The 15,668-nt window shown below is 60.3% G+C and overlaps 1 protein-coding gene across 4 annotated transcripts; it reads left to right on the top strand.

Moving 5' to 3' along the window:
* Nucleotides 1-868: 868 nt before the first annotated feature.
* Nucleotides 869-15,271, top strand: PITX2 (paired like homeodomain 2). 4 transcript variants are annotated; one of them, XM_075500743.1, is made up of 6 exons: nt 869-1,008; nt 3,364-3,419; nt 3,601-3,738; nt 10,919-11,182; nt 11,966-12,171; nt 13,963-15,271. In XM_075500743.1, exons 2-6 carry the CDS (start codon nt 3,374-3,376, stop codon nt 14,524-14,526), a joined length of 1,218 nt encoding a protein of 405 aa, XP_075356858.1. In that variant the 5' UTR covers nt 869-1,008; nt 3,364-3,373; the 3' UTR covers nt 14,527-15,271. The 4 variants fall into 4 exon arrangements, with proteins under 4 accessions (XP_075356858.1, XP_075356859.1, XP_075356860.1 ...); XM_075500744.1 differs by lacking the exon at nt 3,601-3,738; XM_075500745.1 differs by lacking the exon at nt 10,919-11,182.
* Nucleotides 15,272-15,668: the final 397 nt, after the last annotated feature.

The raw sequence follows: 15,668 nt of genomic DNA, 5'->3' as shown, positions 1-15,668 counted from the left end.
CTGAAGCAATTTAAAAATAGCCACAAACAGATCAGGTGCAGCCTCTGAGTTAAGAAAGCGCCTATTTTATTTTCGCGTGGTCCCTCTATAAACAAAGCCGCGGAAACGCTGCGAGAAGAAGCCATCGCTTTAGTTTGGTCTAAATAGAGATATCCGACTTCGTTATTTTCTTAAACGCGGAAAACCTCTCAAAATCGAAAATAAATTCCCCCCTGGCGCCAGCTCGGTCTCGTTTGGGGAAAAGGGGGAGAGAGCCGGCCGTAGCGTTTTCTCGCTATCGTCCGTGAACGAAGGCAGGGCGGGTAACAGAGCTGAGCGGCAGGCTTTCGGCTACCCCGGCCCTGCGCTAGCGATGCGGACACGAACAAGAACCCCAGGGATTTAAAAAAAAAATAGAAGAAGTAAAAAAGAAAAAAAAAATCCAAAGAAGTGGATTTAAAAAGGAAACCGAGACCTCTCACAATGGGTTGGCGATCCCTCCTCACACCTGGTGCAAGGACAGCAACCAGCCGGGCCCGGGAAACTTTGGCCACAGCCACTTGTCCCGGCCGGGCGGAGCGGCGCGGCGCGCAGAGGAGCGGGGCGGGGCGCGCCCTGCGCGGGCGCGGAGGGGCCGCGGGCGTCCTCGCTCACCTCGGTTCTCCTCCGGCTACCTAGCGCGCCGCCTGCGCCGCCTTTTGTCATTCCTCCTGCCCCCTGCCCCCTCCGCGGCCGGGGGCCGCCGCCGCTGCGCCCGTGCCCGCGGAGCGCCGCGCAGCGCCGCGGAGCCGCCCGGCCCGGCCCCGCGGCGGCGGCGGAGCGCGTTCGGCGGAGCCTGCGTGACGTCAGGGCCCGGGGAGGCGGGCGGGGCGGGGCGGGGGCGCGGGAGGGCCGGGGAAGGAGGGAGCCAGCGGCGGCGGCGGCTCCGCGGCCCCGCAGCCAGCGCAGGAGCCCGGCGCGGCCCCGCTGCCCCCGGCAGCACCGGCACCAGCAGCGCGAGCAGCGGGGCGGACAGCGCAGCCGGCCCCGGTGAGTGGGGGGGGGTCTCGGGGGGTGCCGGCGGGAAGGGCGCAGGGCTAGGGAGCCGGCCGGTCCCGGCTCTGCGCACCCCGGGACGGGCGGCGGGGCCGCGGGCCGGCTGCTGCGGGCTCGAGTTGCTGATGTCCTCCCGGGCGGCTGCGGCCCGTCCCGCAGGGCTGGCGGCGAGGGGAGCCAGCGCTGCCCCCGCGCCGCTTCCCCGCCGCGCCGGCCCCGGCCTCCCCCGGCGGGGCGGGCGCTGGGGAACCGGCCCCGCCGCGCCCGGCCCCGCGGAGCGGCCGCGCGGGCAGCGCCTTCCCGCCGCGGAACCGCGCACCCGGGCGGGGGACGGCGGCAGCGCCGGCCCGGGCTCGCGGCGCCGGAAAATCGGGCGGGCGGGTCTGCGGCTCCGCGGCCGGGAGCCCCGGCACCACCCGCCGCGGGGGAGCGGCGGGGCCCGGCTGCCCCTGCGGGCAGCGCGGAGGGGTAGGCCCCGCGCAGAGCCCCCCTTTCGTTTGAGAGCCCCCGGCAGCGGCCGCGGCCTCTGACAAAACCCCTCCCGCCGAAATCAGGGACCGCAGTATTTCGGGCGTTGCTGAGGTATTTGCCGGGGGACTCTGTTTTTCGGGAGGTTGTTTCGGGTTTTCCTTTTTTTTTTCTCGTCGACAGCATAGCGATAGATACCAATAAGGAAAAATAAAATCCCGCGTGACACCGCTTTTTTGTCCGCGCCCTGCAGTTGTTACGGCCGGAGTGCTCCGAGCAGGTTGCTGCTGAGCGGGCCCAGCAAAGCCGCGGAGGAAGGGCAAGCTCGCCCGGCTGGTGCGGCTGCTGGGGCTGTGGGTGCTCGGGGTGCTGAGGTACTAATTGCGAGCGGAGGAGTGCTCGGAGAAATGGGAATGGAAAAGCAAGTGGAGCTGCTTTCATTTGAGTCGCCGGGCCGGAGACAATAGGAAAACGCTTCTCGCTCCCCTTGGCCCCGCGCGGCGGTGCGGTTTGCAACAAAAATTAAAAGAGGACGCGGAGAGGAGAAAGGGAAGGAGCAGTGCGGGCAACTGAGAGCGAGGAAGGAATGATAATCCGGCCGGGAAAGGCACTTTTCTCCGAGGAGACCGGCGATTCAGGAGAGAGGAAAAACTTCCCCTCGGTGGCCGTGCGTGTTGCGTGGGGGGAGCTGCGTGTCTCCACGCATGGGATAAATCAGCCATCGAGGCAGGCGGCGGGAGAGGGCAGCTGAACCTGTCACGCACGACTAATCTTGACGGAGACCTGTCCCGATCTGAGGACCATCGGCGAAGAACTAAGGTTCTCTTCATCGCCTCCCCGACTAATTTAGGCACAGCTCGTGTGCTAGGCCCGGCTGCTGGAGGAGCAGAGTTTCTCCCAGGCGTCCTTCGGCGTTGGATAGAAACCGCCGTGTCACAGCGAGACCCGGAGGAGTCACGATAACCGCACCTTCCCATTTCCCCCCGCTTTTTCCTTTTTTTTCCCTCCCCTTTTATCCCCCGGTCCCGTCCTGCCTGCCCGGCGGCGGGCGGCGGGGCCCCGCACGGCGGGCGCTGCGGCTGGCGCTGCTCGTCCCAAACGTGCCTCGGCTCCCGGCTGCCGCATTTGTAAGCACCAGCTAATAATGCGCCCGGTTCAGACATTAAAAAAGAGGCGAAGAAGAAGAAGAAAGATTACCGAAATGATGGTGACATGCAAATTTCCCCCGAAATTATCATAAGTAAACATTTGAAGCCTGGACTAATAAAATCCCATCTGTGTTACTTCATATCGAGTTAGTAGAGAGCTGTGATAATGAATTTTGTAATATCTCACGAACAGACATCTCAATCAGGCACTAATCCCGTGATTTTACTGCCCAGCCTCTCAGGCCGGGGGAGGCGCCGGCGGTGGCCGGAGAGCGCGGAGGCTCAGCCGGGGACCGAGGCCTCGGCGGGCGCAGCCGCGGCCGCGCATCTCCCGCCGCGCAGGGGTTTCGGCTGCCGGTACGGCTGCCCCACGGCAGCCCTGGGACCGGGGTGACCCTGGGACCGGGGTCGGGGCGTCCCGGGGCGGAGCACGGCAGCGAGGTTCGGGGAGCCCTCCTCCACGTCCCCAAATAACGAGGGGTGGAGGGCGGCCGAGTGGTCCGACGGGCTGGGAAACCGCCACGGGGGTATGCACCTATCCCGTGGTGTGACTCGGGTGGGACCCGAGGTTGAGGCGGGGAGAGGGGGCACCGTGCGGTCAGCGCCGGGGAAAGGTGGGGGTCCGGCCGGCATCGCTGCGACGTGGCTGCCGGGCGGCTGGGTTTCTGTTTTGCATTTATTCTTCGCTCCCGGAATTATCGTTTTAAAACTCCGGTGCCTTCATCTTTTGCAGATAACGGGTAATGGAGTCCAACTGCCGCAAACTTGTCTCCGCCTGCGTTCAGCTAGGTAAGAGAAACCGTCTCCCGCCGGGCCGGCGGCACAGCGGCCCCGCTGCGGCGCGGTGCGCGGGTGCGGAGCCAGGCGGGGCAGCCCCCGGGAAGCGGCGCCGCCTCCGCGGAAGGGTGCGCAGCAGCGGGCGCTGACCGCCTCTCCCCTGTGCCCCCCCCCCCCGTGTCCCCGTCCCCAGGGGTGCAGCCCGCCGCCGTCGAGTGTCTTTTCTCCAAGGAGGCGGACATCAAAAAGGGGGAACTCAGCGAGGCGCCGGAGGGCCGCAAGGAGCCCGCCGGCAGCAAGCTCTTCGGGCGGCCGCCCCCCAGCGCCAATGGTAAGCGGCGGCCCCTCCGCGCCCCTCCGCGGGCCGCGCTGCCGGGGCGGCGGGCGGGAGCCCCGCGGCGGGGCCGCCTGCGCGGCCCCAGGGCGCCCTCTGCTGCCCGCCGGCCGCGCAGCGCAGCGTGGCCCTTGCGCCCGGGCGCCACTTGCGCCTGAGGATGCGCGGCCGCGGGGGAGGGAGGGAGGGGAAGGAAGGGAAGGAAGGGAAGGGGGTGCGCCGCACCCCCGCGGCTGCAGGCGCGCACTAACACCCGCCGCCAGCGCGTCCCCCCAAAAAGCGTCGCTGTCCGGTCGGCGCCTCTCGGGTCCCGGCAGCCTCGCTCTCGTATCCCTTTGTATTTTCTACTTTCCGCCCCCCCCCGCCCGCAAACAAGCCGCCAGCCCTCTCCTGCCCCCAGAGGCGGGCACCCCGCGGCGCCCCGTCCGCGGGCAGAGCGAGCTCCTGCCTTCCCTGCCCCTGCCCGTTTCGGGGGGTCTGGTAGGCGAGCCCGAGGGGTGGTAAAGAAAAACAGCAATGCAAACATATTACAAAGAAGAAAACAAGCGCTCTGTATTTCGAGAGACTGTTTAATCCAAGATAAACGTAATTTTGTTTAAATAAAATATATTAACCTGAATTAATAATACAGGAAACTAGAGTGAATTAATAATGCACGTATTCCCGGTCTCGTGGTTAAACACTTCCTTGTAAGGGTGCTGTATTAACCCTGCTTGGCCGAACGGCTCGCTCTTCCTCAGATAACATCCAGTGATTTCAGGAGGAGCCACGTCCCCTTCCCGAGTCCACCCTCCCCCCGAGACTTTAAGCGGGATTTGCTAGCTGGGCATCAAAACCCCTAGAAGAAGAAACGCTTAGGCTAAAGGAAGGTTAGCGAGCAAAATCCGGGGTAATTCCAAACGCGAAGGTATTACGAGCCGATAATTTTTAATCCCGGAAACATACGTGATATTAAATTGTGCACAAATAGGCTTTACCAGGGTCTGGCGCTTTTCCCCTCCGCCAGTAATAAGTGTTAAATAATGTGGAAAGGAAGGGTGACATTGCTTTATATATGGTTTGCAAATAAGAAAGGCCTTTTCGCCCTCCCCTGCCTTTTCCTCCCGCCGAACAGGTGGTCTTAATCAAAGCCCTGAGCACGATCTAATGGGAAAGTGGGGACCTTTCTGATATAATAAATTTATGAGCCATTCCACGCCAGCTTTATTCGACTAAGTATTTATAAAAGTAATATCCACATATGCTCCCTGACACGGTAACTTTTACTTCCTCTGCCGAGAAACAAATGGTTATTTTCTTAACCATCAATTATGAACCCGGATTATTGTCGTACACGCAAAATTTCCTGCCTCGTTACCGTATCAGCCGGTCTGGTTTTTACTCGTTGGGAGGCGGGGAAATTGCTATCTAAACACCTTTAATGCCATTAATTAAAATATAAGTCTGAGCCGAAGAAGCAGCGCGGGGTTGCCTGACCATTAAAACCTTCCCGTGGACGGGGAAGGGGAGCGCGGAACGACCGCGGACGCGGATATATCCCGGCAAATGTGGGGATATATCCCGGCAGATGTGGGGATGATTCCTGTGCGCAGCCCCAGCCCGTCTCTGTGCGACGCATAAGGGCAAGTCCTGAGCCGCCCTGAGGCGCTCGGGCAAATCGTAGAAATCACGGGTGTTTTCTCGTGATTCGGGCGGGTTTTGGGGGGTCTTGGCTTTGATTTGCTTTTAATCGCGCGGTGCTCGTTGACTTTCGTCTTGCCTGACTGTCAGGACTTCGTGCTTCATGGGATCTACCATCCAAAAGCCTGGTCCTTGGGGCGGGCTGGGTGAGAGGCGGGGAAGGGGAGCAGGGGGGTTTTGGCCCCCCTCTGTCAGAGTTCAGTTTCGGAAATTACGAGGGCGGTCAGGTAATTTCGCGAGTTAGGCACCGGTGGTGGGCACAAGGAGAATCATCGCTAACTAGCGGCATGGGTGGTAGTAGTAGGAAAAAATGCGAATGTTTGGTCAAAGCGACGCTCCTGTGAAAGGAGGAAACGAAATTCGGTAGGAGACCCTCCAAAACGACACGGGCGCGCTGGGTTCCCGCGTTTCCAGAAGAAACGGGTCCGTGGGCAGCCGGGGAAAGGAGAACGGGAAAGTGCGAAACTGTTATTGCAGCCTCGAGTGCCGAACGCAGCCCGGCGGGTGTCACGTTCACCCAGAGCGACGGGAAAATTGCTGCCGGGTGACCCGTCCCACAAAATTAGGAAAACTTCAGCACACGCCTCGACAGCCCCACAGCACGCGTACCTGGCTGCTGGTGGGTTTATTCGAATAATTTTTTCGTGCAGGGCGGGAGGACGCTTAAACTATTCGTGTGTGTGCGTGTAAGTGTGTGTATATATATAATCTATACGATTTGCTGGCAGCGTGAATTCTACTTCAGGAATCCTTTCCTGTAATCAATAATCTGGGTATTGCTGAAACAGCAGCCTCCAGCATAAAACGCTGAAATTACATTCCGCCTTATATCATCATTCAGCGTCACAAATTGATTGTTTCAACTTTAAAAAAAAATTAAAAATATATATATTCTTCGGTCCGGGTATTCCGTAACGTAACATCTCTTTTTCAAAGACGAGAACCCCGACGCTGATTCAGCTTTCCGTCCAGATCAGCTGAAGGCACGGCAGCCTGCAAAGCCAAGGTCGCCGGTGCCTTTTTTGAGCCCCGGGACGAGGTGGGCGCGCAGCCTCCGCCCCCGCGGGAGGGCGCGGGCGCGGGGGGGCCGAGGCGGGGCCGGAGCGTCGCTGCCGCCGCGGGCCGCCAAGCAGAGCTGAGCGGCACCGTCCCCGCCACACAGCCTGGCCACACGTGTCCCCGGAGCTGTGGCCCGGGCGGCGGAGCCGGGGTCTCCCCTGGCCGGGGCGGAGGCGCTCGGCCGCTGCGCTGCCCCTGCGCGGCGCCCGGGGAGCTGCGCGCCCCTGCCCGCAGCCCCCCCCCCCCGCAACTTAAAAGTTATTTATTGCGCTGCGGATATATAATTCCCCCCCCCCCGCCGTCGTCCGAGAATAATATATGCGGCAGTTGTTAGCCTCACTCCAGGGAAAACTAAATGTATAACGAAAGCTTATGCGTGAGTAGGAATATACTAACGGAACAATCTGATGTCTTCTTAATCCTATGTAAAAAGCTCTGTAGTCTTCCTAATATTGACTGAATGGGTAATTAATGGCTCTTCATCGAGGAGAATACCCGGTAATCCGAGATAGGCGAAAGACAACAAGCCAAAGGTAAAAGACAACAGGACTAGCTGGGGACTCTACAAGAGAACCAATTTATCCATTTAGGAGAGTATTACGCCTAGAAACAACGATCCCGTAAGGAGATAAAGGAAAAGTGGGAAAATAAATACCCGCAGTAGGTCTGGCCACCCCGGCACCCCCAGCCGAGCCGCTCAGCTCCCGGCCCCGCTCCCGGCCGCCCGCCTCCCGCACCGGGACCAGCAGCGGGGGTCCCGGGCCGCCGGCTCCGCCGGCGGGAGCGGGAGGACGAAAAACACCCTCGGGAAAAACAAACACAAAATTTAAAAGGAAATGCAGGAGGCGGAGCGGGGTGGGGAACAGCCCCAAATCCCCGTTTTTCGCAGCCGGCGGATGCCCTCCAGCCCACCGGGGCTCGTCGCCGGCAAGCCCTGCATCGCCGGGCGGGAGGGGAAGGGGGAATTCCCCCGCATAGGTTTTTTTGGGGTGGCGGCCCCGCGCAGCAGGCGCGGACAGTCGGTACGCGGGTGAGCCGGCCGGGGCGGCTTCGCGGGCAGGACCCGAACCCGAAAGGGGCTAGGAGCTCCCAGCAGAAAGAAAAAGAAAACAAAATGGAAAAAACACTTTTGACATTTTAATTGAAACCTTTACCGCTAATATATTACTTGGGTGTCTACAATTAGGTTGTTTTTCGGTTGGCTGACAGCTTTTAAAATATTATTTCACTCGGGAAATAAAAGCTTCATCTCAGATTATAGGTGGGTATTTTTGGATTTACGTGATTTATGGTCACCATGACAACTAATGCTGCGTGGTAGCTCCCCCCCCCTGCCCGGGGTGGGGGAGTTTTAATCAAAGGCATGTAAGGAAATGCCGGCACCCTCTCCCTTGCCCAGGCCGGTGCCGTGCCCCGCTTTTGGGGACGCGGGGACGGCCAGAGGGTCTGTCCCGGCTGGGGCTGGGGGACGCGGGGCTGGCGCTGGGGAAGGTGTGGGAGGGCGGCGGGGTGGCCGGGCCCTGCTCCTCCTCTCCCCTTCCCTGGGGGGAGCGGGCCGGGACCCGCCTGCCCCCGCCGAGTCTCCCGGGACAGAGAGGGCCGCGGCGGGGCGGGCACCGGCGCTGCGCCCCGCAAGCGCATAAAGCGCGTAAAAAGCGCCCTGCGCCGCGCAGCCGGGAGAGACTTTTCGTTTCGAGTCGCGGCTGAAGAAGCCGGCATTTCCCTAAACTAACTAAAAATAAATGAACGCAAAGAAAGGAAAGGAAAGGAAAGGGGGGGGAAAGGGCTCATCTGGGAGAGGGCCGCGTTGCCCCCTTGAAACCAAAACAGGGGGGGGGATACCACCGTATCCCCTCTCCCTCCGGCTCCCCCTCCCCAGGGCTTTTCAGGCTGGTTACAAGCCCGACGTGGGGGCTGGAGAAGGGCGGCGTCCCCTCCCAGCGCCCCTCGCAGCGAGGCCGAGGCCGCGCCCGCTGGCCGGGGCCGGGGCAGCTCCGCGCCCGCGGCCGTGGCGCGGTCCCGCCGTGGGGAAAGGCTGGGGGGGGATTTCTGGGTGCAGGACCACGGAGTAGCGAGAGGTTAAGAAGAAACGGGGATATGATTGGTAAACAAATTGTGCGGAATGGAGCCGGATTCATATTGACTTAGTTATAGGTCATCTGCTGCCGGTGCAAAGGGAGGAAATATTTACTTTACACATATACTTTATGATCTTGGGGGGATTAGAGGAAATTCAATAAGAAAACCGCTAGAATCATTTTAAACCCCCTATTTAAAAGACTTAAGCAAATTAGAGTCTTATCAGATTAAAATCCACTACAAATGTAAGAGCATTGTCTCCGTCGAAACGCTGTGGGGTCTGAGGAAAGAGATTCTTTGCCAAATCTCAGGGATAAAAACACGTCATTTAAACACCAGATAATGAGCAGAATGTAAATTAATTTAACCTTCTTTACTAACAGGCTGCGAAAGTAATATGTATAATTTAGCGATAAGTAAGATTGCGAGGGATGATACGTACCTCGAACGAGCATCAGCGACTAAGAAGGACCCTTGCGCGGGGCGGGGGTGGGTGGGAAGCAACGGGATACAGAAAAGTTTGGGCGCTGGGATGTGGGTGCGCAGGGCCACGCCAAGGGGAAGCTTTCGGTAACTTTTCGATGCCGAGGACCTTGCAGAGGAGTTGAAGATAGAGGCGCGACCTGCATTTTCCGCGCCTGGGCTCCCTTGGGCTCCCCACCCCTGACAGGGCCGCAGCTCCCCGGGGCAGTGGGGCTCGGGGACAGGCTCCTCCGCCCCGGGAGATCCTGACCAACACGGGAGGGCAACCTGCCGCCGCGTTAGACCCGCTGGAAACAGCCGCGCTCCTCCTTCCTCCTGCGACACCCGGGTCCGCAAGCAGCCTTGCCCCCGCGCTATAAGCGGGCCCGTGAGCGGGGACGGCGGGACAGCGCAGCCCGTCCCTCTGCCGCCGCTGCCCGGGGCCGAGGGGTCAAGTCCTGCCCCCCAAACCTCGGAGGGGGGTTGGTCGGGAGGCCGCGTGTGAGAGACTTGTGCGGGGCTTGGCCAAACTCTGCGAACGGCTTTCGTGGGCGCGGGTGCAGGGGCTACTCTGGGCGCCGCGCCGGGAAGCGGGGCGGTCCTTGCGGGCCCCCGCCGAGAGGGGGAAACGATGCCGGCGGATAACTGCGCGAACAAGGGGTAAAACCGGGGCGGAAAAGCCTCCCTGGGGGCTCGCTGTTGGAAACCTGGCTGCAAGGAGGGGACGGGAACGGCAGTGCCGGCGAGAGGATTTTCCCCCGTTTTCTCCGCCTTCGGTGCAGGCAGAGGGAGACAAGACAGCCGGCGAGCGCGGGGATTACGAGCGCTCGGGGGCTGGGATGCACACGCTCTTCCTCACTCCTTTGGGTGTGATGCGAGGCTTTCCGGAGCCGTGCCGCAGAGGGGGGGTTATTGTTGTCGTCCGTGTTTAGCTGTCGTTGCTGTACTGTTACGGCTACTGCGGCTGTTGCCAGTCAACGATCCGCCGTCGAACCGGCCGCGCACCCCTCCCGCTTGTTTCCCACCCCCTCCATGGCGAGGGAACCGGGCCCGGGGCTTCCTCGCTTTCTTCCTCCTTGCTGCAGCGCCTCTGCCAGCGCCGAGCTTCCCGCTCCTCGCCGAGTGCGGCAGGCAGCGCGGCGAGGCGCGGAGGGGCGCGGAGCGGAGCGGAGCGGGGCGGGCGTGCCCGGAGCCGCCCCGACGGGGCGCCCCGCGGGGCCGGCCGGCGGAGGCCGGGCGCTCCGGGCGCGGGCACCACCCGCGGGGCAAACCGGGCGGAAAACGCCAGGTTTTGGGGGGCGGGTGCGCCCGCTGCCGGGAGCGCGCAGGGGGCGGCCGGGAGCGCGCAGGGCTGCGCGGGCGGGGCGCGGGGCGGGGCGCGGAGGGGCGGGGCGGGGGCGGGGCGGGGCGGGGGCGGGTGACGCGCCGGCGCGGGGAAGGCCGCCGCCGGTTTAAGATGTCAGGCCAAGAGGGAAGCGGCTGAGCTGGTGCGGTGCGGGGCGGCCGCGGCGCGGCGCGGGTCCATGCGCGGGCAGCGGAGAGGAGCGCCCCGCGGAGCGCCGCCGCGCCTCGCCGCCCCCGCCCCGCGGAGCCCCGCGGCGGGCCGGGGGCCGCCGGCCGGGCAGCAGCGCTGTCGCCGTGACGGCTCTTGCAGGACCGGACTCGCCCGCTCGCCCGTCGCCGCCGCTCCCCCCCGGGCGGCGGGGGCTTCTGGGCTCGCCGCGCCGCCCGGGCGCTAGCCGAGCGCCGCCCGCCCCGAGGCGGCTCCCCGCCCAGCAGCCCTGACCCCCCGGAGCCGCGGGGCCGCTCCGCGCCCGGGGAGGGGGCGCCGCGCCGACCCTCCTACACGTACCGACACCTACAGACACACGCACACCTTCTCCTGTCGACCCCCCAGGCGCGCACGTAGACTTTGGCGTCCTTTTGCCGATGAACTGCATGAAGGACCCGTTAAGCCTGGAGCGCCTGGGAGCCGGGAATAAGCTGTGCTCCTCCTCACCTTCCTCCTCCTCCTCTTCATCATCTTGCCACCACCACCACCAGCCCGCGCTGGCCATGGCGACGGCGCTGGCGCCGGGGCAGGCGCGCTCCTCCCTGGAGTCCGCCAAGCACCGGCTGGAGGTGCACACCATCTCCGACACCTCCAGCCCCGAGGCCGCAGGTAAGAGGGGGCGAGCGGCAGGGACCCCCGCCCGCCGGGCGCCCGCTGCCCTGCCCCGGCCCTGCCCTGCCCCGGCCCGGCCCGGCCCGGCCGGCGGCCCCGGCAGCCCCGCGGCCCGCGCGCCGCCGCCGCCCCTCTGCCCGGGAGCGCCCCGCACCCGAGCCGAGCCCCCTTGCGTGTTTTTTCGCGTGCGGTGTCTGTGTGCCGGCGTATAGAAAGATAACGAGACGTGCAGGGTAGGCGAGTGGCATGTACAGCGGTGGGCGAGTTATATGGATGCAGACGGGCGAACAATGCGGGTACAGGTCGGCGAGTAACACGGGTACAGACAGACAAATACGGGTACGGATGGGCGAATGATGTGGATGCAGATGGGCGAATAATTCGGAGACAGGCAGAGGAACAGCACGATACAGGCAGGCGAATAACGTGGGTATAGATGGGCAAATAACACGGATTGCAGGTATACAGATGGGAGAACAGTACGGGTACAGATAGGCGAAAAACTTGCGCACAGGCAGGCGGAGAGGCGGCTCCGTCCCGCTCCCCCGGCGGCGGCTGCTCCTCCGGGAGGAGCCCACCCGTGGGTGCCCGCGGGGCGCGGAGGGGCCGCGGCGGCGGAGGCCGGGCGGGTTAATCATTACACCGCCGAGCCGCGTCAGGGGCAGTCTGCGGGATCCGGCAGCGCTGGGGCGAGCCCTTCCCCAGCCGCTGGAGAGGAGGCTTCGGAGGCTGAGACGCCCTCGTTTTCCGCCTTGTTGTTTTTTGTCTCCCCCCTTACAGAGAAAGATAAGAGCCAGCAGAGCAAGAACGAGGATGCGGGGCCCGAGGACCCCTCCAAGAAGAAGAGGCAGCGGCGGCAGCGGACTCACTTCACCAGCCAGCAGCTGCAGGAGCTGGAGGCCACTTTCCAGCGGAATCGCTACCCGGACATGTCCACCCGGGAGGAGATCGCCGTCTGGACCAACCTCACCGAGGCCAGGGTTAGGGTAAGTCCCGACACGACACCCCGGCTCCGAGCAGCGGGGCTCGGGGAGGGGGGGGAAGGGGAGGAGGGCTGCAATGTTTGCAGCTGCTTTCGATTTCGGTTTGTATGCAAACTTCAGAGCCTTTGCACAAAAGCAGGGCAGAGCAGGACATTTCTGTCAAAGCGAGACAGATTGGGATATCTCTCTCTCTCTCCGGAATATGGTTTGCTGCACGTTTCGCCCTCACCGCGCAATGCGTCCTGCTCCTTTTGATCGAAACGCTAATGAAAACATTAGCCAAGAAAGCAACTTGGAACAGGCTGCAACCTGCGCTGCCTCTAATGAGAAAAAGATGTAAAATACACAAGGGCTTTTACTTCACTCCGAGGCACTCCCGACGTGCCCTTCCTTGCATTTTCGCTGTCTTTTGGTTTCACAATTCGACGAGCGTCTCTCTCCGCCCTTTCCCCCCTCTGAGATTTATGGGACCATCACGGCGCTGCAGAGATACCGCGGCCGGATCCCGCTCGCGTGCAAACGCCGCGCTGCGGGAAAAAAACGCCCAAAAAAGCACCCGAAGGGGCCGAAACCCCAGACTTTCGGAAGTCCCACGTAAATCCTCTCCCCGCGGTCGCTTGAGGAAAGCGAGGCAGTGAGAACCGGGGGCAGCAGCGAGCGGGGCCGGCTCTCCGCCCGGGGCCGGCGGTGTGCGGGGCCGGGGCAGCCCCGCGGCGGGGAGCGGGGCCCGGCCGGGGCCGGTGCGTCGCCGGAGCACGAAGCGGTGTCGGCGGCGGCGCGGCTTTTGCGGGGGGGAGGAGGTTTCGGGCGGCGCGGTGCCGCCGGTCGGGGCCCGTCCCCGTGCTGCCCGGGCGGCCCCTGCGCGGCTCGACCGGGGGGGCTCCTGCAAACCCCCCGGGGCGGCTCCAATACACACGGTGAGGCTGCTGCTGGCGGCTGCCCGGCGGGTCAGACACCCAGATGTGGATTGGGAAAGGGCACGTTTTCCCCATTGTCTGCGGAGAAGATCCCTTGGATCTCAGTTAGAGCGTTGTTAAATGGCGATTTTTTTTTCTTCTTTTGTTTTTCCTTTTTTTTCGCCAAAGAGCAGTCGAACAAGTTTGTTTAGAGAGTGGTTTTCGGCTCTGGAAGCTTTCGCGCAGGAGGAACTTGTAGCTTTAACAAGCTGAAGCAAGGATTTATTAGTTGCTGGCTTCCCCCTCCTTCCCCGTAATAGGAAACATCGCCTTAAAATTCCGCGGGTTTCCAGGCGTTTTGCCCTCGCTTTTGCACTTTTGTATTTCCCCTGGATGGCTCCAGTGCGGAATAAGCCAAGGAAGGAGGGGGAAAAAAGAGAGAGAAACGGGGGGGGGAGGAAGAGAGAGAAGAAGGAGAAGAAGGAAGCGTTGGCCTCTGTGGCGCGAATGAGAGCATCGCAAATTATGCCGGAGGCTGCGGGGGGGAAACGGCGCGGTCACGGCTCTGCCTCGCTAAACCCCGGCGGCACCGGGGCCCGGGGGATGCTCGGCGGCCCCGGCAGCACATCGCTGCCCTGGCCCAGCGCGGGGCTCCGTAGAGGACGAGGCGAACATACATATGTATATATATATGCACGTACACCTTTATATATATATATATATATATATATATATATATATATATGTATATCTGGACACACTCGGCTGTTGCCCTGAGAGCTTGCGAAGGGCTGTGGTGGTGGTTGCGAAGTGGTGGTGGTTGCAAAGTGGTGGTGGTTCCTGACTAACTCGCGTCTCGCATCTCCCTCCCTTCCTCCCTCTCCCCCCATTTCCAAAGGTTTGGTTCAAGAACCGCAGAGCCAAATGGAGAAAGAGAGAAAGGAACCAGCAAGCCGAGCTTTGCAAAAACGGCTTCGGTCCACAGTTTAACGGCCTCATGCAGCCCTACGATGACATGTACCCCGGCTACTCGTACAACAACTGGGCAGCCAAGGGCCTGACCTCTGCTTCCCTCTCCACCAAAAGCTTTCCTTTCTTCAACTCCATGAATGTCAACCCTCTGTCTTCTCAGAGCATGTTCTCCCCTCCAAACTCCATCTCCTCCATGAGTATGTCTTCAAGCATGGTACCCTCTGCAGTCACCGGGGTCCCCGGCTCCAGCCTCAACAGCCTGAATAACTTGAACAACTTGAGCAATCCCTCCCTGAATTCTGCAGTGCCAACGCCAGCCTGTCCTTATGCTCCTCCAACACCTCCATATGTTTATAGGGACACATGTAACTCGAGCTTGGCGAGTCTGAGACTTAAAGCCAAGCAGCACTCCAGTTTTGGCTATGCCAGTGTGCAGAACCCCGCTTCCAACCTGAGCGCTTGCCAGTACGCGGTGGACAGACCCGTGTGAGACACCCGAGTAGGAAACACTGCATGGGAATCCCTCCCCATGTCCCGCAGAGACTGAGAATTACACTAGAAAGTAATGGGCACTAGAGAGAAAGAGAAAGGAGGAAAAATCAGACAGAGAGAGAGAGAGGAAGAGAGAGAGAGAGAGAGAGAGGAAAAAAAGAGGAAACCACTGAAATAAGATAGTTCCTTTGTTTTCAAAGGACCTCCTACGGATTCTGAGATCTTTCTTTCACTAAGAGTATTTCAACAGTTACAAGGACATATATATATATATATATGGACAAATGTTTGACTGGATATGATATGACATTTTAATGTTACTATAAGCTTGTTATTTTTTAAGTTTAGCATTGTTAACATAAAAATGACTGAAAGGATGTATATATATCGAAATGTCAAATTAATTTTATAAAAGCAGTTGTTAGTAATATCACAACAGTGTTTTTAAAAGGTTAGGCTTTAAAATAAAGCATGTTACACAGAAGCGATTAGGATTTTTTCGCTTGCGAGCAAGGGAATGTATATACTAAATGCGACACTGTATGTTTCTAACATATAATTATTAAAAAAAAACATTGTGTGAATATCAGTTTTAGAATAGTACCTCTGGTGGATGCAATGATGTTTCTGATATTGCAATGTAAAACATGCCCTGTGTATAACATTTCGTACAATATTATTGTTTTACTTTTCAGCAAACATGAAAAAAAATGTGTTTTATTTCATGGGAGTAAAATATACAGCATACAGTTTTGTCTGGATTTTTATTTACTGAGCCCAGCTGCGCACCGGTAACTGGTCTGCAGTGATTGACTGTTGGTTGACACTGGATCTCCTTCTCTGGAAACACAGGGCAGTACTTTTTATTGCAATACAAATAAATGCTGGCATTTTTTTTCACGTAAAAAAAAAAAAAAGTCCCCCGCGCTAACGTTGCCTGCTAGAGAAACGCGGTGCTTGGGTATGCTGCTTTCTGTGCAGCAGGAGCCCTTTATTCCCCCGCGCAGCCCCGAGAAAATGGATTATTTGACATCGTTGGCCTCGAGAATTACCAGCCACAAAGTTGCTGTATCTCGAGCATAAATTTCTCCCGCTGTGAAGGAAGCTTTTATTACATTAAAGAAGAGGGGGTGGGAAAAA

The sequence above is a fragment of the Mycteria americana genome, chromosome 4, assembly GCF_035582795.1.
Source record: "Mycteria americana isolate JAX WOST 10 ecotype Jacksonville Zoo and Gardens chromosome 4, USCA_MyAme_1.0, whole genome shotgun sequence".
Classification (NCBI taxonomy): Eukaryota; Metazoa; Chordata; class Aves; order Ciconiiformes; family Ciconiidae; genus Mycteria; species Mycteria americana.
The sequence above is the reverse complement of the archived record's forward strand: the minus strand, read 5'-3'. Positions and strand labels throughout refer to the sequence as shown.

What these genes read in the sequence shown, in the direction of transcription:
- PITX2 (XM_075500743.1), top strand. Translation starts at nt 3,374, where the DNA reads ATGGAGTCCAACTGCCGCAAACTTGTCTCCGCCTGCGTTCAGCTAG. An exon ending in CTCCGCCTGCGTTCAGCTAG is followed by an intron (nt 3,420 to 3,600) that starts GTAAGAGAAACC and finishes CCCCGTCCCCAG; the next exon opens with GGGTGCAGCCCGCCGCCGTC. An exon ending in CTCCAGCCCCGAGGCCGCAG is followed by an intron (nt 11,183 to 11,965) that starts GTAAGAGGGGGC and finishes CCCCCCTTACAG; the next exon opens with AGAAAGATAAGAGCCAGCAG.